The sequence below is a fragment of the Saccopteryx bilineata genome, chromosome 4, assembly GCF_036850765.1.
Source record: "Saccopteryx bilineata isolate mSacBil1 chromosome 4, mSacBil1_pri_phased_curated, whole genome shotgun sequence".
Classification (NCBI taxonomy): domain Eukaryota; kingdom Metazoa; phylum Chordata; class Mammalia; order Chiroptera; family Emballonuridae; genus Saccopteryx; species Saccopteryx bilineata.
The window spans coordinates 33,558,996-33,578,372 of NC_089493.1; the positions used below are offsets into that span (position 1 = coordinate 33,558,996).

Genomic DNA, 19,377 nt, shown 5'->3' on the forward strand with positions numbered 1-19,377 from the left:
TTGTGGGCGGTCCTAGCCAAAGTTCGCGGGTCTGGGTTCCCCACCTGACCATCCCCCATTATCCACTGACCTTACAGTAGAAGAAAAAAAAAGAATGCTGGTTCTAGAGTCCTGGATCCACTCTACCATGTATCAACTGTGTGAACTTGGGCAAGCTTCTTAACTTTTCTGTGCCTGTCAGTAAAATAGGGATAACAATAGTACCTACCCAGAGGGTCCTTGTGGGGACAGGTGATCCTAATTAACATAAGTGCTTTACATTACCTACTATTCTTCCCTACTGGGTGGGGTGGGTGGGATGAACCCTAGCTTCAAGTGTGGAATGTGATTAGGTTTAGGCTAATTAATATAGCTCATGCTTAGCCATAGAGATTGGTTCAGGAGGGAGCCCAGTATTCATTCAGACCAATGAGGCATAAGGAAATTTGCTGGGGATTCTAGGGGAATAAACTTCCACTTTTTTCAGAAGGACGATTTCTCTCCCTAATTTGCCTTTTGTGAGGCAACCAGGGAAACTTGAATTCCAAGTATTAAACGATACTCAGGAATTATTAATGTTGTTAGTAGTTATGTGTCAATGTAAGAAACATTCAAACCTGTAGAAAATTCTTATGAGTTTATTTGAGCCAAATTGACAACATATGATGGGAAGCAAAATGTCAACAGATTGAGAAAACTGGAGAATGGCAATTTTGCCACTTATTTTATACGTTGGAATCAAAGGAGGAAACATAAGGGAATTACATGAAATCCATTGGTGGTAGATGAAGGAGGCGGGAGAAAACATGGGCGGGGTGAGGAGAGAAAACATAGGAATTAGATAAAAGGCAAAATGGAGAATCACACTTCTTTAACATTGGTTGGTAGAGAATAGTTACTCAACATTCACAGCATATAGAGATGGAAATCAGGGGATAACAATGAGGGATTCTGTGGTCTTGTGATCCTGTGCTCCATTGTTGCTGGTTGTGCCAACAAGGGGTCCAGAAAAGAAAAATACTCTGACACTTTTTTTGTTGTTGAGAGAGAGAGAGCAAGGGAGAGAGGTGAGAAGCATTAATCTGTGTACTTATGTCACTTCAGTTGTTCACTGATTGCTTCTCATATGTACCTTGACCAGGGGGGCTCAAGTAGAGCCAGTAACCCCTTGCTCAAGGCAGCAACCTTGGGCTTCAAGCGAGAGATCTTGGGCTCAAGCCAGCCACCATGGGATCATGTCAATGATTCCCACACTCAAGTCAGCGACTTCATGCTCAAGCTGGCGAGCCCACACTTAAGCTGGTGAACTCAGGGTTTCAAATCTGGGTCCTTAGTGTCCCAGGTCAATGCTCTATCCACTATGCCACACCAGTCAGGCTACAATGACATTTCAAAGATACATTATCCTAGATGTATAAGAACAATGGGTAGAGCTCACTTGAGGTAAAGGTTGACCTTTGCTAAGGAAGCTATAGGCCTGGATGTGACTACTTGCTATGACCTTCCCAGTTAGAACTTTGTGATCAGACCATCCTGTCTGGTTAACTTTTGATCACTGAGCTTGTCGGGCCTGCCATGTGGCCTCCCTGAGCTTGTCAGGTCTACCGTGTAGCCCCTTTTTTGTTTGCATACAGTATTGTGGGGTTTTTTTTTAATCTTATTTAGATAAACATATTAAAATATTTATTGATGAATATGTAATACTAGAATGTGCTTTCAAATATCTCACCCCATCCCCAAAATGTCATGGGGGAAATATAGATGAAACAAAACTGACAGAATGTTAATGTTGAAGCTAGATGACAGGCAAGTACATGAGAATTCATGATATTATTTGTTTACTTTTGTCTACTTAAAAATTTCCATAATAAAAAGGTGTGTGTGTGTGTGTTTTTTTAATCTACTTGCTATGGAAAAAAAGGGCATTTCTGTCACCAGATGCCACAACACAACTTCTTGGGTTAATTGGCTTACAGATTAGGCATGACTCTCTGACTCTTCTTGGTGACTTCACGCATTTGAGACAAGAAGTAGGTCATCTGAGGTCACAGCACAGGCGAGTAGGGATGCCAGATGAGAGAAGACCTATGATTTCAGGTAGAGGGATTATCAGGTCTTGATTTCTCTGCATATTTGTATCAAATTAAATGAAGTCCCATATTCCCTCTGGCCTTGATCTTTAGTGAAGTTTAGCATCTGTGTAATTGAGGTCACTCTATCACTTCGTAGATAATAAAATATAAGACTAGAAGAAACTTGAGGAAATACACAACCAAAACATCTTATTTTACACCATCTTAATAATGCATTATAAGATATGATATTATAAGCCCTGGCCGGTTGGCTCAATTGTAGAGCATGCACCCGGTGTGTGGAAGTCCCAGATTCGATTCCCAGCGAGGGCACACAGCAGAGGCATCCACCTGCTTTTCCACCCTTCCCCTCTCCCTTCTTTCTACTCTCTCTTCCCCTCCTGCAGCCAAGGCTCCATTGGAGCAAAGATGGCCCAGGTGCTGAGGATGGCTCCATGGCCTCACCTCAGGTGCTAGAATGGCCCCAGTTGCAACAGAGCATGGCTCCCTAGTGGGCAGGCTGGGTGGATCCCAGTCAGGCACATGCAGAAGTCTGTCTCTCTGCCTCCCCGCTTCTTACTTCAGAAAAATACAAAAAAAAAATATCTGATATTATAAAAGGATTATGGGTGGTGAGTAGGGTGAGATACTACCCACTAAGCTAGAAGGCTGGCTCCCCTGCTTTGTTCCATTTCTCTCTTACTATCCTGAGAAAATAGGCAATAAGATGTGTAGTCTGGTTCCTCTAAAAATTGAGGAAAAAGGAATGCTTTAGAAAAGGAAACCATCTATATCGTTGAAAATAGACAAGTCCATCCCTGGCCAGGTAGCTCAGTTGGTGAGAGCATCATCCCAATATGCCAAGGTTGTGGGTTTGATCTCCAATCATAGCACATACAAGAATCAACTAACGAATGCCTAAATAAGTGGTTACAGAGTAAATTGATATTTTTCTCTCTCTCTCCCTCCTTTCTTCTCTCTCTAAAATCAATAAATAATAAATTTTTAATTTTTTAAGAAGAAGTGGAAAAAGAAAATAGGAATGTCCAGCTTTCCAGTGGCTCAGAAGAAGGAACCGAAGTTGGCCAAGGTTAAGCCAAGACTTTCCTGAGTTGGTCCAGACTCCCGAGTTGTGACTAGTATTTCAAAGATGAAAGAGATCAGTCAGGAGTTTGAGTCTATAGTCCCTAGAAATGTATAACACTGATGTTCCTGTCACCTCAGCTGAGCATGCTGGTTGGCTGGTTGGCATTTCTGGTATTGATGAGGAAACTGACCCAGCTTTCCAGGCTCTTTCATCATCTCTGTGCTCAGTCTGGCATCTGCTTACTCCTGCCCAGAGAGGGCGGCTGACTCTGCAAGTCTTAGAGAAAAATGTTTCATGGTGTGAACATCTCATGCCATGAGCCAGCCTCACAAGAGGGTTGGGTGTAAAGGTTTCCAGAAGGGTCAGGAGATTAGGAGGAGTGCAGGATTTGCAACAGCAGCCCACTGGGAGGATAATCCTTCAGGGCTGGCCTTCTTCTTGGTCCCCTTTCGTTATGGCGCAGGCTAGATAAAGCAGAGGCTCTTCTATCAGCTCTACTTCCATTCAATTCCTAGAAGCTCACAGCTGACGCTCCACAGACGCTCAGCTGTTTCGTTATTCCGGGCCTTTGGAGACACCCAGGTCCTCTTGCAGTCACTGGAGGACAGAGAAACAACGTAAACATCCAGGAGTGGAAACTGATCGTCTGGAAGAGTTTATGGTCTCTTTCTCAAAATATATTTCTAAAACTATACAATATATTGGATGAAAAGAAAACTAATTATATTAAGATGCAGTTTTAAATACTGTAAAAGAATCCATGATGTAGTAATACTTAGGCTTCTTTATTAATGTATTCTGTAACAAGAGCTGGAGCTGGGTCTACATTGGCACTGGATTTCAAAGTAGTAGTAAGCAGAAGTGACATTTGAGAAATCTACAATAACTGCAAGGTGACATGAAAATATTATACTTTTACTGGTGACCAGGTCAAAGGTATCATTACTATACTGCAGGTCATTGCCTCCCTTCATGGAAAAGGCAGTACAGATAAAGAAGAAAAGTCAAGGAGTTCATTACTTTCCTTATACTCTTGTTTGCTTGTTTGTATGTAAACAGATATATAGTCTTTTGTTCTCTTATACAAACTGAAATCATACTGTATCTACTTTGGGGAGGATATCTTTCTGTGATTAACAGAGTATATTTCAATTGTACAATTAATAAATATGTGATCTTTAAAAAATGTTGTTTAAATAATAAAGAAATACCTGGAGTAAAAGTTAACAATTCTTCTCACTCCCTTTGAGTGTCCCTCAAAATCCTTCACACTAACCACTACTATGATTCGCCGTGTATCTTTCCAGACTGTTTTAATTGTATTTACAATGATAATTATATAGTTTTGTATTGCAGTTTTTCTTATATTATATCATGAGCATTTTTCCATTAAATATTATTTGAAAATACTTTATTTGGTGATTACATAATATTTTATCACATATTTAAGGCAGTGATGTTAAATATACCATAGGGTAGAATTGTCTAATAGAAATACGATGTGAGCCGCAGGTGTAATTTTAACTTTTCTAGTACAATTTTTAAAGTATGCTTTAAAAAGTAAAAATAAATGAGTGAAGTTAATTTTAGTAGTATGTTTTAACCCAATGTTAAATCATTTCAGCCTGTAATCACTATTAAAAATTATTATTATTATTATTATTATTATTATTTTAGAGAAAGGAGAGAGAGCGAGAGAAGGAGGTTGGGGTGAAGAAGCAGAAAGCATCAACTCATTATAGTTGCTTCTCATAGGTGTCTTGACCAGGCAGGCCTGGGGTTTCAAACTGGCAACCTCAGCATTCCAAGTCAATACTTTATCCACTGTGCCACTACAAGTCAGGCCTACAAAAAATTATTAATGGCCCTAGCCGGGTGACTCTGTGAATAAATTGTCATCCCGGCACACCCAAATCACAGGTTCAATCCTCAGTGAAATCACATACAAGAAGCAATCAATGATTATACAGCTAAAAAAATGGAACAACTAAGTGGAACAATGAGTTGATGCTACTCTCTCTCTCTAATTCTTTCTCTCCCTCTCTCAATCAATGGGGGGAAATTAATGAAATATTTTACATTTCTATTTTCATATTATTCAAAATCTGGTGCCTAGTATACTTACAACACATTTCAATTTCAATTAGCCATGTTTCAGGTGCTTAATAGCTACATATGACAGGTGCCAACCATCCTGAACAGCATAGCTCTAGAGCCAGACGACTTAGGTTTAAAACCCAGATCTACCACTTACAAACTATATAATCTTGAGTAAGTTAACTATTCTGTGCCTCAGTTTCTTCACCTGTAAAATGGGAATAATAATATTATCTAACTCATAGAGCTGTGATGATTGTATCAGTTAATACATGTAAAATACTTAGAAAAGTGCCCAACACTTCGCAAGAGCTCAAATGATATTAACTATTACCATTTATCCATTGCCCTATTGTTGGACACTAAGGTTATTTCCAATGCTTCACTTAGAAGTGGTGCAGCAATGAACAGTCCAGAACAAAGTGAGACAGAAGAGCAGGCTGGGCTGGATCAAGCCATAGAAAAGGAAGGAATTGTTTTTGGGGTTTTTTTTTAATATTTAATTTTTTCTTTTATTAATTTATTTTAGAGAGGAGAGAGAGAAAGAGAAGGGGGAGGGAGGAGCAGGAAGCATCAACTTCTATATGTGCCTTGACCAGGCAAGCCCAGGGTTTTGAACCGGCGACCTCAGCGTTCCAGGTCGATGCTTTATCCACTGCGCCACCACAGGTCAGGCAAAAAGGAAGGAGTTCTAATCCCGAGCTTCCCTTTATTCCCAAACTGAGCTTGTGATAAGACTCAACATCGAAATATCTATCTCTATATTCCAACAGTGCCAATCTTGGCAGCACGGGAAAACAGAGTTCACACCGAGGACAGTGACCTTGCCCCATCACTGTGTGCTAACTGGTGTTAAAGAATGCATGAAAGGCCCTGGCCGGATGGCTCAGCAGTAGAGTGTCGGCCTGGTGTGCAGGAGTCCCGGGTTCAATTCCCGGCCAGGGCACACAGGAGAAGCGCCCATCTGCTTCTCCACCCCTCCCCCTCTCCTTCCTCTCTGTCTCTCTCTTCCCCTCCCGCAGCCAGGGCTCCATTGGAGCGAGGTTGGCCCGAGCACTGAGGATGGCTCTGTGGCCACTGCCTCAGGCGCTAGAATGGCTCTGGATGCAACAGAGCTACACCCCAGAGGGGCAGAGCATTGCCCCCTGGTGGGCATGCCAGGTGAGTCTGTCTGACTGCCTCCCCGTTTCCAGCTTCGGAAAAATGAAACAAAAAAGAATGCATGAAAAAAGTCAGCCAGAAGTTTCAACGAGGAAAGCAAGGATCCAGAGAGCCTGCTAATGTCCTTTCGAAACACAATCACAGGGACAGTTTTCTCTAACAGCTCTCAGAAAGCTACAATCTTTCCTGGGAACATGCACACAGGTATACAATAGAGCCACAAACGCAACTCTTGCCAAGTTTCCCATGTAAGTTCCTGTGGAAAAGTAACAGCACTTGGTTTGCAGGCCTGACCCAAACCTGGATTTGGCTGTGAGGCACAAACTCGGCCACCCGGGGCGCAAAGGCCAGGGCGCCCTGCGTCTCACCACCACGCACAGAAGTGGGAAGAGAACCTGCGCTGCCAACACGCACCTGAAGTACTTGCCGCTCAGGGGCTCCAGGCCCTCAGCCAGGGCGCAGTGCAGGCTGGTCTGTGCCCCCTGCCGTGCTGACTTGACGAAGGGCGAGAAGAGCCGCCAGAGCAGGCACAGCAGGAAGGAGTGCCGGACCAGCTCGGAGCGGACGATGCCTGGGTGCACTGCGTAGGTGGTGACCCCCGTGCCTAGGGCGGAGAGAGCACAGTTAGACCGGGCACACGCTCTGAGCCCCAGGAAACAGCTCACTTCCTGCTGCAGAATGCACAGGTGAGAAGAAGGGACTCATGAAGCAGAACCCCATGATTCAGAAGGTGCCACTCCTGGCCAGGTAACACCTGCCTAATAATTAAATGATCTCTTCCAGAATGATCTAATAGCCTTTTCAGCCTTCTGTGCTCCAAACAGGATGCTTGGTTGAAGGTTCTTCTACGATAACGTCACCTTTCTCTGTGGTGTAACTATTAATAACAGAAACGACGACATGTACCGGTGGTGCTACTAATACTACTATTAGTAGCAGTAGAAGTAGCAGTTATGGACAGTGGTGTCTTTGGAATTTCTAGAGGAAGGGCTTAAGGGAAGCAGTCTGTTTGAAAGGAAGGAAGCTACTGTATTGAGCTGCATATGTCGGACAAGCACATGATGTGAGGTGTACATTGAGGGGAGTCGATGGGGATGGTGGGGGTTAACACACCCCCAGGCACCCCTGGTGCCTCCACTATTTTTAATATTTATACTTATTATGTGCAAGGGCCTTACTACATTCTTTACCTGCATTATCTCATTTGATTCTCAAAGAGGCTTGTGAGATAGGTTATATCAAGATGCCCATTTACACCTGAAGAAACTGAGGCCTCATCACAGAGAGGTTTAAGTAAATTGCCCGAGGTCATGCCCTAGGAGGTTGCAGGACCAAGGTCTGAACTCCATGTAAAGGCAAGGACTCTGGGACCTGGCCGATTGGCTCAGTGGTAGAGCATCGGCCTGGCGTGCAGGAGTCTCGGGTTCGATTCCGGCCAGGGTACACAGGAGAAGCGCCCATCTGCTTCTCCACCCCTCCCCCTCTCCTTCCTCTCTGTCTCTCTCTTCCCCTCCCGCAGCCAAGGCTCCATTGGAGCAAAGTTTGCCAGGGCGCTGAGGATGGCTCCGTGGCCTCTGCCTCAGGCGCTAGAATGGCTCTGGTCACAACAGAGCGACGGCCCGGATGGGCAGAGCATTGCCCCCTGGTGGGCATGCCGGGTGGATCCATGTCGGGCGCATACGGGAGTCTGTCTGACTGCCTCCCTGTTTCTGGCTTCGGAAAAAAAAAAAAAAAAAAAAGGACATGGACTCTGGAGTTACACTTTCTGGATTTAAATCCTGACCCAGCTAGGAAACATGCTTAGTCCTAAGTTTCTTAATGTATCTGTGCCTTCTTTTTTTCTTTTCTTTCTTTTTTTTTTTTTTTGGTAGAGTAGGGTAAAACAGTAGCACCCACCTCAGAGGAATGCTGTGTTACATGAGTTAAGGCATCTACCGTACATGACACATGCAAAACTCTCAATTATTATTGTCATTATTATCATTTCTTCTCCTGATTGCCCTATTCTTCTACCTTCTGTGTTCTGAGAGTAAATACCATTGTTCCCGAACTCTAGCTTATTCAGCGTAGCAAACAGTCCCCGTGATTTGCAGATGTCAAAGCCAGCAGCTCAAGGAAAACTCCAGGAAGACACAGAATCACAGGATTAAGAGAGGCCTCACCTCATTTTAAAGTTGAGGGGATGCAGTCAGGGGAGGTTGAAGGGACGTGTTCACATACACATGTGGCTAGTATGTGGTGGAGCAAGAACTCAGACTCAGGGGGTCGACATCCACCCCTACACCTCTCTGACCCTGAACAGTAGCACCTGTCACTCAGCTCACCACATGAACTCAGCCAATAGCACACAGAAGGAAGTACCCTGGATTAAAGCGGAGTCCTACATTCTGGCCCCAACTCCTTCACTTGCCATGTAAGCTTGGGCTGGCACCTCTGTGGACCTCCGTTTGGATCCATATAATAATAATATCTGCTCTGCCTGTTGCAAGAGGTTTTTGTGAAGATAAAATGAGGGAATAGATCAAAGATTTGACATAAATGTAAGGTCAATATATAGGTTCCTTCCCTTTATTCAATTTTAAGCTTCCCAGGTGCAAGAACTCTGTTTTTATTCTGCTTATAACCTCATTCTCTTTAGTGCATAGAGCTACTTCAGAAATTTCTGTGAACCTCCGATCTGGACTGAAGACCCTGCTTTTGCTATCCCAGCCCCAGCCCTTTCTCCAGACTTACCTTGGAGCTTCTTGGCCAGCTGGCGAGTAAAAAGCACGTTGGCCAGTTTGCTGTGGCAATAAGCAAAACCCCGGCTGTAGCGCTTCTCACCGTGGAGGTCGTGGAAGCGAATCTTGCCAGCAATGTGGACCACTGATGACAGGTTCACTACCCGTGCAGGAGCAGACTCCTTCAGCCGCTCCAGGAGCAAGTGGGTGAGAAGGAAATGGCCTGCAAGGAGAACCAGCAGGGAAGATTGAAGAGTGGATTGGCTGCCCAGGCTCAGGGGATGGGGGCTGATGACAGGAGACTTCAGCATTAGTTCACTATCTTCTGTGTGTGAACAAATTTTGATGTACCATATTTTTCGCTCCATAAGACACACTCCCCCCCCCCCAAAAAAAAAAAAAAGTGGAGGAGAAAATGCCTGTGCGTCTTATGGAGCGAAAAATACGGTATTTTATTAAATAGTTTAACATACCATTTGGGAATTATTTTTTTCTTATTTTCCTCCTTAAAACCCTAGGTGTGTCTTATGGAGCGAAAAATACAGTAACTCAGTGCTAATGATCAAGCAGTCCGAGTAAGTAGATTCCATAAGGCAAGGGCCAGAGCTAAACTATAGGTAAGGCAATATAGACTTAACCTGTACTTGTCTGAATCTCTGCCCTTACCCAGGTCAGGATAAATGCCACCTGCTGGCTTCCAAACCCCTTATGGCCTTGATCACACAGCTGTGGGTTCAAGTAGACCCGGTACAGAGGGGAGAGTGGAACAATCAGGAAAAAGAACATTTGTCTAGGATTAGGGAATACATTCAATGATCTCCTCTCTAGACCAGTCACCCTAAATTCTGAACCCCAGCCTCTCCCATACCTCAGGTCCTCAAGGTTTGCCTCTTCCATTGACCCACTTTTGGCTTTCCTGGCCCTCAGTTATAGATGTGACTCCCTCCAGCCAAACACAGACTCCTGCAGCCCTCATGCCAGGCCCTGCTTGGCAAGGCTTGACTACCACATCCCCACTCACGAATGGCATTTTTCTTCCTAATATCTCCAAATTTTAGGGGTTTCTTAATGGTATGGGCAGAAGAAGAATGGTGATCAAAAAACCAGTATGTCTAGTCTATTGGAAGCCTAGCCTTCAGTAGGACCACTGGAGATTCTTGGCACTGGTGTAAGATCATCTACACCTACAGAAAACAAGGTGGGGTCACCCTGGCTTTTCAGTCACTCAAAAGAACTTACCCAGGTGGTTGACTCCCAGGTGGGTTTCAAAGCCATCAGCTGTCTTGGAATATGGACACATCATCACTCCTGCATTGTTGATCAGAATATGGAGCTGCTTTTCTTCTATAACACAACCAAGGAGACCCTGTAGTTAGCAAGGAGTCTGCTCACTGCCCATCACAGTCCGGAGGATTTATTTTACTTCATGCCTTTGGACCTATCATAGTGCTATTCAGTAACCACTGTTACTTTGGTTATCGATATCTTCCTGGACACCATTCATTCATACATCCTTTCATTCAGCAAATACGTACTGAGTTCTGACTGTGGGCCAGGCCTACTCTGCTGGGCCCTGGTCATACAGTAGTAAAACAAGACAGATGTGGTACCTGTCCCTCATGGATTTCATAGTCATTAGTAAAAGTTGGTTATTTTCCAAGATACAGTAGAATTTTGGCAGCAACACAACCTCATTTGGTGCCTGTGGCCACAGAAGTTTGCTTCTCAGAATGAAAATAGTGAGTGGCATCAGGGCCGTACCTTGATGCCAAGGTACAAGCCTGGACAGGGAGCTGGTGCATTCCCAGTACAGAAGCAAAGGATGATAAGGATCCTGCCCAGCTCGTCCACCTGCCTCCTCCTTGTCAATTCCCAGCCCTGCTGGTTCATGTGGCAGAACCTGTCCAGTGCATTCCATGATAATTCTGATGTAAGGGTCAGAGACGGTTCAGGTGGACCAGCTCCGCCCACACCCAGCATCTTGCTTTTTGAGCTATCTACCTGGGCTTTACCTGCTAGAAAGCCTTCAGCAAAGGCTCGGATGGATTTGGTATCTGATAGGTCCAGTTTCCGCACCAGCACCTGGGAGTTCTTTGTATCAGCTCGGATTTCACTGGCGGCAGACTCCCCCTTCAGTACATCTCGGCAGGCAATGTATACTCGGGCTCCTGGGGAAGAAAATAAAAGGCAACATGTCCAGACCCTAGGCTGAAACAAGAGTATAGTAAGTGAACTTGGGACTGGGTGACAAAGCCTTCTCCCGTCATTCCTATAGCAATGAGTGGCTATATCACCACTTTAGGATTCTCACTGCCATACTGCTCATCCTCCTTGCTATCAGCTTAACTCCAGGCTGGGAACCCTGGTTTTTACACTCTTGATATTTAATGTTGCTTAGCATCTCCTTTTAGAATAATAGACTGGACCAATACTATACACAGACACCATTGTTTTTCTTACTTTATATAATAGGGAGGGAGCAGGGAAGAAAGAAGGTTTGTTTAAGGCCACAAGGTAAGTTGGTGTCACAGCTGGACTTGAATTCCAGGTTCCTTGAATTCTTAGCCGGCACCTCCAAGGCCAGGAGGAAAGACGAGGAAATGCGGGCAGAGCCCTCCGGGGAGAACAGCAGGAGGTGGTGTCCCGCCCTGTGGACAGGGAAGTAGGGGGACTTGCCTCTGCGAGCGAGCTCTCTGGCCGTCTCCTTGCCGATGCCTGTGTTGGCACCGGTGATCACCACTACCTTCCCAGGAAGCTGCACACTTGTTCTGCAAACCCCACCAGCAAAGAACCTCCTATAAGCAAGGGAAACAAAAGCATTCATGCACCACCCTTCCCAATTCCATACCGAGATACATAAAATCCATCCAGCCCCAAAGAAGAATTTCTTTCAGTTGTTGTCAGGAGACCTAAAGAAGCTGATCTCCAGGAGACATTTTCCAGGTGGGCAAGGGGATCTCCTGCTCATCAACTCAGGTTGGAAGGTCATGTGTCCGGATGCTACAGTGATCATCTTGGCAAACAGAATAAGCGCTCGTGAGCCGGGTCAAGGGGGACCTTCCTTATTAGACAGTTCTTATCTCTAGAGGTCCCCGGAAATCAGCTTCCTCCTCTAACTTGCATTAAAACATGTGCAAAGTGCATTAGTGGAATCAGTGGTCCTTGAGCCTTAGGTCTTCAGTAAGTGTCAACAGTGAATAGCGGATGATACCACCTCAAGGGGTCCCACATGCACATGTGGCTCTCTCTCTAGTTTTAGAGAACCAGCATCTTTCAGAGATTTTTTTGTCATTCTTCCAGAGATGTCATTCTAGCCATCAGTTCACAGAGAGAAAACCTCCCTTGTCAGACCTCTGCAGAGAGCATCTTTTTATATAAAGTTTACTTGACAAGTTCCAAATTGAGGGTGGGATAGGGGAGATGATTTTCTGAGTATCATTCAACTGCCAGGCACTAGGCTAGGTACTTTCCATAGGAAATTTATTGTAATCCTCTCAGCCTCTCTTTTATTATCCCTATATTACAGCAGAGAAAACTGAGGCTCAAAGAAGTTCAAGTCATTTGTTCATGGTGGCAAAACTGAAATGTGAACACGGGTTCCTATGCCAGGACCTAGAGCAACACTCTGAGCCGGATTATGTCCATGGAACCGTCTTTATCCTCAGCAACTTAAAAATTCTCTACTCAGAACACACATTTCTTTGACACCCCCAGAAATCCCACAGCAAAAAAAGTCATCTCAGCCTGACTGGGTGGTGGCGCAGTGGATAGAGCGTTGGACTAAGATGCAGAAGAACCCGGGTTCGAGACCCTGAGGTCGCCAGCTTGAGCGCAGGCTCATCTGGTTTGAGCAAAGCTCACCAGCTTGGACCCAAGGTTGCTGGCTCCAGCAAGGCGTTACTCAGTCTGCTGAAGGCCCACAGTCAAGGCACATATGAGAAAGCAATCAATGAACAACTAAGGTGTCACAACGAAAAACTAATGATTGATGCTTCTCGTCTCTCTCCATTCCTGTCTGCCTGTCCCTATCTATCCCTTTCTCTGACTCTCTGTCTCTGTAAAAAACAAACAAACAAACAAACAAAAAGTCATCAAAATATTCATTAGTTGAGGAAAGAGAGTTTGTTTCCTCCCCTAAATGCCTGGTACTTAACAATGAGTCCCTCAATAATGACCACCCATGGCAACCGAGCAGGGCCACCTGAACTAGAAACAACGAAGAAAGGAAGACCTTCTGAGGAACCCACGGGAACTGAGTGAACGAGCAAGGACTTCCACCTAAGTTGTCTGTCAAGCTACTTAATAGTCATCCACTCAGCCTTCCACTAGCATCAGAATGCCACTCCCAGACCCAGGTGCCTCCTTCTTGTTTTCCTTCATGGTATCTATAATTACCTCCTTCCTTTCTGCTTTGTCTGCCCTGACTTTCTCTCCCTTGAGCTCTGTCCCTTTTTCTCTTCTTTCAGCAACTGAGAATTAATCTGTTTACAAGATCTGTGGCTCCCGACATAGGGCTTTGTAAAATATTGTATGAGTTACTGAATTAAGACAAACCTGATGGATGGAGCTATCACGTACAGGAAGGAAAGGAAGGAGGTGAGCAGTCCCAAGATAACCATCATCTTTTCAACTTCTTTAGTTGCTGTGGCTTTTGCAAAAACAACTTCGTCTCTTAACTCTGACTCAGGCTCCTGGTCTGGCTCCAACTCTTGGCTGCTTCTTGCTGCTTCTTCTTCTCCTAGCTCCTCTCCTGCTCTCAGCAACAGCCTGGCTCTAAGTGTAGCCCAGAATCCTATTTAAATCCGAGAGCTGTCAGAGCACAGCCTGCTGGGAGATGTAGTCCTGGGGGAGGAGGACGGAAGAAGGAGTAGAGCCTCACAATAACCAGCAAAGAGAATAAGGAGAAATGACAACTGCTCTCTAACTTTCCCACATTCAATTATTTCTTGTATCTAGTGAATTTGTTCTCTCTAACCACCCACTTCTACTCCTGCAAGATAGAGTACTTTTAGCTTTAGCAACAGACCCCATGATACTTGAAATACAAATGCGATTAAAATAGAAAGACAAGGAAAAAAACCCTAGAACAGAGGTCAGGAAACTTTTTGGCTAAGAGAGCCATGAACACCACATATTTTAAAATATAATTACATGAGAGCCATACAACAACCCATGTACATTACGCATTAGCCAATAAAAATTTGGTGTTGTCCCAGAGGATAGCTGTGATTGGCTTCAGCCACCTGCAACCATGAACATGAGTGGTAGGAAATGAATTATAATACATGAGAATGTTTTATATTTTTAACGTTATTATTTTTTTATTAAAGATTTGTCTGCAAGCCAGATGCAGCCATCAAAAGAGCCACATCTGGCTTGTGAGCCATAGGTTCGCGACCCCTGCCCTAGAAGGATGGTGAGAGAAGTCAGGACGGTGGTTTCCTTTGGTGGGGAAGGGGTAGAGGTGGGGAAGATACATGTTGGGAAACCCGATAGTGTTTCATTCTTTAAAGAGGGTCCTGGTTACACAGGTGAGCTCACTCTGTGAAAATTCATTGAGTCATACACTTAATTTGTGTACTTTTCTGTGTTTTGTGTTATACTTCAATGAAGTTAACACACACACATACATGCCAAGGAAAAGGTATAGTCTTTCAGTGCACAGACTTTTTGCTTCAAATCCCAACTGATGCACTTACAAGCTCCATAGCCCCGTGCAAGTCGTTAAACATCCGTGTTAATTCAGTTTCCTCACTTGTACAAAGGACATAATAAAAATTTATACTTACCTGTTTTAAGTATTAAACAGGTAATTAAATAGGTAGACCATCTGAGACAGAGACTAGCTGTACAAGAGCTGGCTGTGAAAATTGGCTGCCTTCGTTCCTGTCTCCCTTGCTATCCCACTTGCCTTACTCAAGGGTTTGGTGTAGAAAAGGGAGAGGTAATGAATGAGGGTGATGTTTCAATCGAGTGCAATTAAAGAGAGGAAACACAAGGGGGAAAGCTAGCAGAAACTCTCAGAGCCCTCTAGAGGTGGACAGGTAGGGTTCACAGCACTTGCTCACTCGGCATTCCTCTCTTGGGCAGGACAACAAGCAAGGAATCAGGACAAGACCCTGGCAGTCATGCCCCAATTCTGCTCCTTCCTGTGAAGCTGCAGAGGCTCCAGGAGGGTGATGAAAGAAGACTCCTTGGCATGCTGGTACTCAGGCCCTCACTCCTCAGTCCGTCCATCCATCCATCCATCCATCCATCCATCCATCCATCCATTTAACATATACATACTTCATGGTACCAGGCATTGTGCCAGGTATTTAAAAGGCACAGTTGCTGCCCCTTGGGAATCCCATGGGCCTGATAAATAAAACATGAACTAACCAGATAATTTACATGCAGAATCGCTCTTGATTCCCCAGGGCTTTTCCTATCTCTTCCCATTTCTCTCAATGGGGCTCCAGTTTCCTGCAGAGACCTACAATGTCAGCTGCAGGCACATCAAAGTTCCAGAAGCTCCTAACATCTTGTTGCTGGCACCTCCTAGATGCTGATGTCCACTGGGCTAACATTGTGCTGTTAGTTGAACAGAGTCCTTTTGAGTCAGGACAGAAAGAAGTTAGGAAAATTCCTTGGCAAGTGGAATAAGGAAAATTGAGACAAAATAACTAAACAAGGCCAAACAATTTGAGCCAACGAATCACAAGGTTTTATCTTTCCTAACCAAGGACACTTAGGAGCAAATGGTTTACACATTCTAGACCATCCTGAGGCAGACCTGACTCAGTCCCAGTTCCTCATGGATGACCTTCTTTGAAAATAAAGCTAACCAGAAAATAACTCTGACTGCTCTATAGGCACATTTTGATGAATCGGCATATTGAAAGACACACCTGGAAAGTTAATGAATATTTTGTTAAGACCATTCCCTGAAATTTCCCCTAGGATTCCTGCTGGCTGACAAAAAATAAAAAGCCTCAAGACTAGAGACCCAACCAGCGCTCTCTCTAGAGCAGTGGTCCCCAACCCCCAGGCCGCGGACTGGTTACCGGTCTGTGGGCCATTTAGTACCGGTCCGCAGAGAAAGAATAAATAACTTACATTATTTCTGTTTTATTTATATTTAAGTCTGAATGATGTTTTATTTTTTAAAAATGACCAGATTCCTTCTGTTACATCCGTCTAAGACTCACTCTTGGCCCTGGCTGGTTGGCTCAGCGGTGGAGCGTCGGCCTGGCGTGCGGGGGACCCGGGTTCGATTCCCGGCCAGGGCACATAGGAGCGCCCATTTGCTTCTCCACCCCCACCCCCCCTCCTTCCTCTCTGTCTCTCTCTTCCCCTCCCGCAGCCAGGGCTCCATTGGAGCAGAGATGGCCCGGGCGTTGGGGATGGCTCCTTGGCCTCTGCCCCAGGCGCTAGAGTGGCTCTGGTCGTGGCAGAGCGACGCCCCGGAGGGGCAGAGCATCGCCCCCTGGTGGGCAGAGCGTCGCCCCCTGGTGGGCGTGCCGGGTGGATCCCGGTCGGGCGCATGCGGGAGTCTGTCTGACTGTCTCTCCCCGTTTCTAGCTTCAGAAAAATACAAAAACAAACAAACAAACAAACAAACAAAAAGACTCACTCTTGACGCTTGTCTCAGTCATGTGATACATTTATCCGACCCACCCTAAAGGCTGGTATGTGAAAATATTTTCTGACATTAAACCGGTCCGTGGCCCAAAAAAGGTTGGGGACCACTGCTCTAGAGCACACCTATGCCTTTTCCCCTTAAGCGTGTATCTCTGCTCTCTTTCTCCTAAACTCTATGGGTCCACATAAGACTTGCAACAGGAGAGCTGTGAGCAGCAGCAGCTCATCCTGGGCTAACTCCATGAACCTGCTCCCAAAGGCCTCCTTTTTCTCTGACTTTCCAGTGAACTGACAGAAGCCCTGCCTTGACATTTACTTCTCAGTGAGCTCATGCAGCCCAGTGTGGCCTACTTTTTCCCCGTAATGTTTCTAGAGAGCCAAAGCAGCTCCTTCTAGTCTTTCTCCTGTTGTTTTTCTCTCCTAAGCCTTTCATTCATTTCACTGTCCCCAGATGTAATAAATGTACTCTCAAAGTCACCTGGACTCATGTTGTGATATTTTTTTTGCAGGAAGTCAAGAACCCACATACTATCGGCTGACCCAAGGCAGAGCCCTTTGCTGCTCTGAGCCCTTTGCTCCCAACACCTGTTGACACTAGGTCTGCCACACCTCATAGGTTATATGTAAAAATAAGATCTGTTGGTGATTTATGCTTAAGAGTCCTACTTACCCCATGTAGTCAGGGCTGCAGTCAACTAGTACAACAGACACAATGCTATACCTATATTAGACAGTATATCTAATAACCTCAATAAGGGTACCTTTGTACTAATGTCTTCTGGGCTCCTTATTTCAAATGAATCAAATCCAATATTCCCTGCATTAATGGAGTTGATGCTCAATTTATCTTGAGTTTATCTGGGAAGCAAAGAACTCTAAGATACAGCATGTAGTGCTCTGGAGCAACATAGAGAAGATATTAGAAGGTATATAAGGCATCTAGAGTCATGGAAATACACAAATAGTGTGTTAAAAAGAATATGTTAAATATTATAACCCAAAGACCACCATCAGGTGATTGATTAGTCTTATCAAATGTTAAACTATATTACAAAGCTATAATAATTTAAATAGTGTGGTGCAGGCAAGTGAATAGTCAGACAAATCAATAGAAAAGAATAGAAAACCGCCTGACCAGGTGATGGCGCAGTGGATAGAGCATCGGACTGGGATGCGGAGGACCCGATTTCAAAACCCCAAGGTCGCCAGCTTGAGTGCGAGTTCATCTGGTTTGAGCAAGGCTCACCAGCTTGAGCCTAAGGTTGCTGGCTTGAGCAAGGGGTTACTTGATCTGCTGAAGCCCCTTGGTCAAGGCACAATGAGAAAGCAATCAATGAATAACTAAGGTGCCACAACAAAGAATTGATACTTCTCATCTCTCCCTTCCTGTCTGTCTGTTCCTATCTGTCCCTCTCTGTGTCTCTGTCACACACACACACACACACACACACACACACACACACACACACACAGAAAACCAAGAAATAGATCCAAATACACATGGAAATTTAGATATGATTAGAAAAACACCATTTCAAATCAGTGTTGGGGGAAGATGAATGATTTAATAAAGTATTATAATATTTTGCTGTCCAGTTGGGAAAAAGTAAACTTGATCCTTACCTTACTCTTTACACCAAAATTTCAAAATAGATAAAAGATATAAATATGAAGTTAAACCATTTAAGTATTAATAAGATCTACTGAACAAATTTTAAAATAATTTTAGAGTGGTAAGACCTTTCTAATAAGATAGGAACCCCAGGAATTGAAAAAGATAATACAAAATAAATTCTTAATGACAGAAACCACTACACACAAGGCAAAACAAAAGAGAAACAGGGGTGGTGGTGTGGGAATAGTCACAGCAAGCATCGTACACAAGTCTAATTTATTTAGTAGATAAAGACCTCTTACAAATCACTAAGAAAAAGAATAAACAACGCAATTAAAATAACAGTTTACAGAAAAGGAAATATAAGCGGCTCTTCAGCCTAACTCAGAATAAGAGATGCACATTAAAATCACACTGGGAGCCACTTATCAGATTGACAAAGATCAAAAAGCCTATCACACAGTCCATTGACAAGAGTGTGAAGAAACAATGATGCACCACTAGTAGGAGCACTGATTGTTACTGCCTCCAGAGAGAAGCATGCTAGCATCTACTAAAGCTATGCACATACTCCTTGACCTGAACATTCCACTTCCACATATTCATATGTTTGCCATTTTTGCACCACTGTGTAGGAGACTGCAGGTGGCAAAACCCTTGCAGTTCGAGGCTTAGCAAAAGGCTAAGTTCTCCACCCCCCACTTCCATATTGGCTGTGAAGCTGAGTATTTGCACTCATCCTATCCCCCCACTTCACTTGCTTGCTTAAGTTGCTGGAAGCAATTTACATGCCCTTCCTCTCACCCTTTGTTTGTTCTGATGTTGGTTGATTTCAGTTATGCAGGGTGTAGGGTTTCTGCACTTAGGATAATTCTTGGGTTGCCTTGGAGATGTGTGACTTTGTATTGGAGACTTCCTTATTTACATATGGCTATATAGTAAAACAAACCTGGGGCTGTTTTGATCGTTGCAGAGATCTCTCAATCTCATCCTATTTCTCTTTAAGTTTATTTTCTTCATTCT

At 44.4% G+C, this 19,377-nt stretch overlaps 1 protein-coding gene across 2 annotated transcripts; it reads right to left on the reverse strand.

The window, feature by feature from the left end:
• Positions 1–601: 601 nt before the first annotated feature.
• On the reverse strand, positions 602–13,870 carry RDH12 (retinol dehydrogenase 12). Of its 2 annotated transcripts, none has more exons than XM_066276297.1 (7): positions 13,671–13,870; positions 11,793–11,911; positions 11,129–11,284; positions 10,356–10,460; positions 9,130–9,339; positions 6,811–7,000; positions 602–3,735 (listed from the first exon to the last, which is right to left on the reverse strand). In XM_066276297.1, the coding sequence occupies exons 1-7, from the start codon at positions 13,736–13,738 to the stop codon at positions 3,633–3,635; spliced, it is 951 nt and encodes a 316-aa protein (XP_066132394.1). In that variant the 5' UTR covers positions 13,739–13,870; the 3' UTR covers positions 602–3,632. The 2 variants fall into 2 exon arrangements, with proteins under 2 accessions (XP_066132394.1, XP_066132393.1); XM_066276296.1 differs by having other exon boundaries at positions 13,695–13,869.
• Positions 13,871–19,377: the final 5,507 nt, after the last annotated feature.

Bases quoted from the DNA above. Each gene is read 5' to 3' on its own strand.
- RDH12 (XM_066276297.1), bottom strand. From the start codon at position 13,738: ATGATGGTTATCTTGGGACTGCTCACCTCCTTCCTTTCCTTCCTGTAC. The intron at 11,912-13,670 runs GTTTGTCTTAAT...CCTTGCTTATAG, and splicing joins GTGATAGCTCCATCCATCAG to GAGGTTCTTTGCTGGTGGGG. The intron at 9,340-10,355 runs GTAAGTTCTTTT...TTCTCCTTGCAG, and splicing joins CCTGGGAGTCAACCACCTGG to GCCATTTCCTTCTCACCCAC.